The following is a 6,000-nucleotide window of genomic DNA, read 5'->3' on the forward strand; positions in this document are numbered from 1 at the left end:
TAAAACCTAATTAAGCAACTTCTTCCCAGCTTCATCAATAAGGCCTGAGCCAGGTTCCACATAAGCACACAGAAAGCAACGCTAGTAAAACATGGCACACCACGTGATGAGCAGTGTGTCAGTTTAGAACAATGGTTCTCAACCTGTGGGCCTCAACCCCTTTGATAGGAAGATTCTTTCATAGGGGTCTCCTAAAATCATCATAAAACACAGATATTTATGTTATGATTTATAACCGTAGTAAAATCACAGTTTTGAAGTGTAAAATAATGAAAATGAAAATAATTTTATGGTTGTGGTGACCACAACATGAAGAACTCTATTTAAGGGTCACAGCATTAGAAAGGTTGAGAACCGCTGGTCTAGAAGAAGGTAGGCTGTTGGTTGAGACCATTTATATACTATTGATTCCTGATTTTGTTTATTATCCCTTTCAGCTAACTGAAACTTACTGTGAATGCCGTGTTCTTTGGACAGTATTAGACAGCCTGATCCCATCGCATCGATAGGAAAGGCATCATGCCTCCTTACCTGGGGTGTTGTGCTCATTGAGAATCACGAGGGAGGCTGGTGTCGGTCTTCTTTTCCTGATCTGAAAACAACAAAGGCCCAGCTAATGTCAGTGCAAGAATCAGACACTACCCTCCATTGGCTCTACAGCTTACAAAACTGCACACCCTCTTTTTCCCTAACACATGCAAACTGCCAGAAGGGACACAGTGTATGTTCACTGTGTTGAACACAGAAAGCTAGCTAGAACTGCCAGATATTACTAACCCTTTCTTTGGCCACAAAGCTACGTTTCCAAAGGAAAAAAAAATAGTTGAATATCATAAAGACAAGCAACTGAAATTATCATACTGTAAAATCCGTTGATGGCTTGCTAATCTACGTGTCTGTGGCTAAGCCTCATGACACTGGCAATGATGTCAGCGTCTCTTGCCCTCATGTAAAGGGGTAAAAGGAACTCAGGAGCCTCAGATCTCTACAGTGTGCTCTAATTCAATCGGCAATGTGAGCCTCAGGTTTCAATTACTACGGTGGACTTTACTTCTAGTTTAATATTCAGATCAAACTGGCAGACCTTACCAAACATGCAGATCTTACAAGACTGTGTGTTTCAATTCCTTCAGGCATGCTAGCTGGACTCAGTGGGTTGCAAAGAATAAAAGGGAGAGAACCTGAAGTGAGAGGGAATGATAATAGGTGTCAACAGAATGGGAGAGGAGGTGGATGAGATATGATGAAGATATAGATGTGTGTGAAACTGTAAATAGATAAGTAAAAGTTACTCAAGAGTGTAGCAAAAAAAAAAAAAACAACACTTTATTTAAATTAAGATTTGGTGGATTTACTCTCTTCTTAAAGGACCTTCAGGAGCATATTGTTATTAGACTTTCTTGCTTCAGATAGCTTTTATCCATTCAGTGTATTGGTTCAGTTAAATTCCCAGACTATTTGTCAATAGGTTAAAGGATAAAGTGGACGAACAATGTTCAAAATGGAAGCAATGCTCAGGTCAGTGAACAGACACTGTCAAGACTGTATTTTCCTGGCCTGAATCTGGGTGGCCTGCTGGCAAAGCATCATACAGAGTAAGACTCGAGAATCATGCTGGTTTTAAGACTTTGCATCAGGAAGTTTTATAGAAGAAGTTGGAAGGATAGAAGGACACGAAAGGGGACAGGAGCTCCACAAGGAGACAAACAAATGAAACAAATCTGGGCCCAGGGAGGTCCTTCAGAGACTGATGCATCAACCAAGGACCATTGGCCCATGGGCAGCTCAGTCTCCATATGGGTTCCCTAGTAAGTGGATACTGGCTGTATCTGTCATGGACTCAGTTGTCTGCTCTTTGATCACCTCCCCCTGGCACGACAACCTTGCCAGGCCACAGAGGAAGAGGATACAGGCATTCCTGTTGAGATTTGATAGGCTAGGGACAGATAGTAGGGGAGGAGGACTCCCCGTTTCAGTGGACTAGAAGAGGGGAATAGGGAGAGAGGGAGGAAGGGCAGAACTGGGAGGAGATTAGAGAGGGGAGCTATAATCAAGTATAAAATGAATAAATTGTAAAAAAATGTACATCTATATAGATAGATTGAGAGAAAGAGAGAGAGAGAGAGAGAGAGAGAGAAAGACTTTGCATCAGGTATTTGGAAAAGGATTCAGGGATCTTCTGGGCTTTAAGTAATTAATGAATTAGATCGAGATTCTCATAACTTCTTTAGCTTATTCCTGAACTACTCCACATTTGTTTTTGTGCCACAGAACATCTTTCAAGTGGGTCCATTGCACCCAGAATCTAAATAAATATGAACAGTTAGAAACCAATACCAGACATAAAAAAGAAATCTGGGAAAAGGTAGAGTGGCATTTCTCATAGTCGATGCTCATATATAACGGGCAATAGATACAAAAAAAATACGGTTTAGGATGCATAATGAAACCAGGTTAAAAACATGAAGCCTGTAATAATAAATTAGCCTGGAATTTAGTACTTTAACTTTTACATTTCTTTTTTTTTTAGTAAACAACAAAATAAAAGATTGCTAATTTTTTTTTGTTAAAGTTTTCAAAGCTTCTCTAAATGTTGAAACTTACTTTAAGAAGCAAAAGCCAGCACATCTGGCTCTAGCCCAGAATGTCTAATTCATTGGTGTTAATTTTATATAGAATGAAGTGCTGCTAACATTTTAGCCAATTGTCCCCAGGTGCAACCCAAACACAAGTGTAAAAGGAAACTCATTTCTCCTGCTAAAAGTAACAAAATTGGGCAAATGTAGAACGCAAGGGACCGTTCCCCTAGAAGGCATGCATGCCCACACTCCCCAGTCCCTGGGAACTGCACCCACCCACTCCTCCTTACCTGCTCTGCGGCCTCAGGGGCAATCTGACTCTGGAATAAGGGCACAGCAAACTGTATCTTTTTGGGGCTGTTGGGCTCCATGCTAACGATGAGAACGGGACAGAGCTTGAAGTGCTCAAAAAGACACAGCCCAAGTGGAATCCAGAGTGTTTCCCGAGGCTCCCTCCACCAAGCCACACACAGTGCTTCGCAGTAAATCTCTGTAATTCCAGCGTGAGCAAATGAAGATGTCGAGGTTCGAGCAGCTCCCTTCTTCAACATCCAGTGATGCCTGGCTGGCCTGATCCTCCACCAACCCTTTGGATCCTCCCAACACAATATGGAAAGGAAGAATAAGCTAATTGTGTCCCTGCTCGCTAATACGCACGCCAAGCTTTCACTCAGCGGCTAATTGAAATTGCAATGTTAGCCTTGAAGGACCCGCTGCCCTGGGATTTAAAGGAAAGGCTCTATCCACTGTGCATTACTAACCGGCTGCTCAAAAGTGCAGTGTAAGCTCCCGCTGAGCATTACAGGGATGGGTCATTCATTATTGATGAACAGCAAGCAGGAAGTTTTTAGAGTTGGGGGCAGGGTCTGGGTGTAGCATCATGTCATTTCTTTGTAGCAGCTTACAAGCTGGAGACACCTCTGCTGTCTCACACTCAACCACCACCACATCGATGAACGGCTATTGACAGTAAGCCACAACTAATAATATCAGCTGTGTTTGTGCTTCAAGATCCGGGTAGGTTAGCACTGTCCCAGGGCTACGAAGATCTTAGTTCAAGTTCCACTGTTAATAAGCTCTGTGGCCTCAGGCAAATCATAGCATATGTCTAGGCCCCTGCACTTTCAATGGAAAAAATGGTGGGGGGGGGTAGATTAGATGACCTTTAAGCTCCCATTCTGTTCTAACATTCTATAATTGTAGCTCATGGTTTTCACTTGAGTGGAAACTATCGAGCAGCTAAATTTAGCAGGCAGCTTGGAAGTCACTGCTGTTTCAATGGCCTTTATTTTAGATCCTGATGGAGCCAGTTACATCCTCTGACTTGGAAGAATCCAGAAATGAGTGGAAAACATTAGTGGAAACCCAATGATGTCTGATGTCAATTATGGAGTTGTTTGCAAAGATGAAGATTTGAGGAATAACCTAAGAAGGACCATCTTCAGACAAGGCATGAGTCAAGCAGCTGTGTTCACTACACTGGCCTGCCTGATCACCTCAAGTAATCTCAAACCAAAGACAGCTATCCCCAGACAGCCTGCGCCCACATTGTTCCTGCTTATTGAAGAAAGCCTGACAAATGAGCCTGCCTCAATGGAAGAATGAACTTGAGTCCTCTAGTCTTCCATTTTAAAGGTGTTATTTGATGGCTACTATATTTTAGGTTCATTAAATGCATTTTGACACAATTGGAGTTAAGTCCCCTACGTGCCAAAGGTCTCTTTCTATAACAGAAATACACCCCAGTGATTTAATTTTACACTGTTCCTATGAAAGTATATAGAGAGTGATATGCATTACTCAAGTAGTTTTCTATATATGCCAGAGGAAAAAGCAAATGGAGATACTGATGGGAAAGCAATTTTGGGTGAGAATAATGCTGGCCAGCAAGAAATCTTGTGAAGAATCCATCTCCACAGAGAGAAAGGAAACTTACCACTCAAAATATTCTTAGGCAGAAACAACAGAAGACCCTAGAAAGAAACCCTTCATAGATCAATATTAACGACAGAGTTATTTCCCTGAATGTTGGGTAAATGGAAAGGCAAATGATCGTTTTAGTGAGAAATTAGCTCAGAACTCTTCTCAGCCCAGTCAGTAAGAACTTGCACTCGGTAGCCTCAAACTAATATGGCCCCACTGCTACTTACCAAGCTGAACAACTCAGGCCGTGAGAGAATGTTTTTGTTTTCCCTGTGAGGTTTAGGTGAGCGAGCTCCTCACAAAGGCTCAAGGCTCATGAGACCTCATAGGGTCATAAGGTCAGCCTCTAGCCATGCTGTAGCAGATAGCAATTATGTATTTACTAGATTGCTCAAAGATCGTAATGGTACACATTTTTCACATGAATTAGTAAAAATCTCTATCTATTGGAAGATTTGATGCCAATAAGAGGGAGAGAAGACAAAGCGAAATTCTGTGTGTGTATTGTACGATGAAGACCACAAAGTGTGTATACATGTTCATATGTATATGGGCAGATTGTATGTGTTTGTGGGTCTATATGAACATGCATACATATGTGCATACGTTGCATGGGAAGTCCAGAAGTGGCATAGGGGTCTTTCCAGATCATGATCCACTTTCTATATGGAGGCAGTCTTCCACTTGAGCGTGACGCACAGTGATTCAGCTCACCTCATTAGCCAGCCTGCTCCAGGGGTCCCCATCTTTGCATTCCATGCTCTGAGAGTACAGGCCCACCGTCACACCCATGAGACATTTACAGAGGTGATGGGGATCTGAACTCCAGTCCTCAGGATTGCTCAGCAAGTGCTTTACCTGAGGAGGCAGCATCCTTTTTTAATAGTTTGACCAGAGATAGTATCTTAAAGGAGCTTCCTGGACCTCTTAAGACTGTTATTTTTCATCATTCCGAGCAGCCTCTGTGCATCTGTCAGGACTCAGCTGAGTGCCATTGCTTTTAGGAAAATGTTATAGATTTGTTTCTACCCAAACAGGGGTTGTCGGGGCATGGGGACAGGGGTCAAGCCATCTCTTCTGTCAACACAGGCCACCCTGTACACCTCCACTTAGTACAACAGCCACCTGTCTCTCTATTAATTATTGAACATTTGGAAAACCTATTCACACACTGTTCTAATGCACTTATTGCCAGGCTTTTTGCTGTGGCTTTAGCAGAGAGACTGTGTTAAAGGTTCTCATTTGAAATCCTTTTAAAGCTAAATTGCTGGGTGTGGAGACACGGCGAAACAGGTATAAGAACATAGAACTGGGTTTCCAGAACCAACGTGGTAGCTTACAGCCATCTGTAATTCCAGTTCCAGAGGATTCGATGCCCTCTTTTAGCCTCTGCCAGTACTGTAAGCAAGAGCTACTCAGGCTTACATGCAGGCGCATGTATGATTCACAGTTTAACAATTTAGATTTAAAGATTTCTTTATTTTATTTCACATGTATG

General features: G+C 42.3%; 1 protein-coding gene across 2 annotated transcripts in view; it reads right to left on the minus strand.

The window, feature by feature from the left end:
- The window catches only part of Ppp1r1c (protein phosphatase 1 regulatory inhibitor subunit 1C), a 101,958-nt gene extending 99,008 nt beyond the window's left edge, over positions 1-2,950 (minus strand). Inside the window, exons 1-2 of one of the 2 annotated variants that reach the window (XM_055600722.1) lie at positions 2,870-2,950; positions 532-592 (exon numbers count right to left, since the gene is read on the minus strand). In XM_055600722.1, coding sequence (XP_055456697.1) covers positions 532-592; positions 2,870-2,950 — 142 coding nt within the window. Of the gene's footprint in view, positions 1-531; positions 614-2,869 lie in introns of both variants that reach the window. The other variant, XM_055600721.1, reaches the window with a different exon arrangement.
- Positions 2,951-6,000: the final 3,050 nt, after the last annotated feature.

This window comes from Psammomys obesus, unplaced genomic scaffold (assembly GCF_907164565.1).
Source record: "Psammomys obesus unplaced genomic scaffold, mPsaObe1.curated_primary_1811, whole genome shotgun sequence".
NCBI classification, from domain to species: Eukaryota; Metazoa; Chordata; class Mammalia; order Rodentia; family Muridae; genus Psammomys; species Psammomys obesus.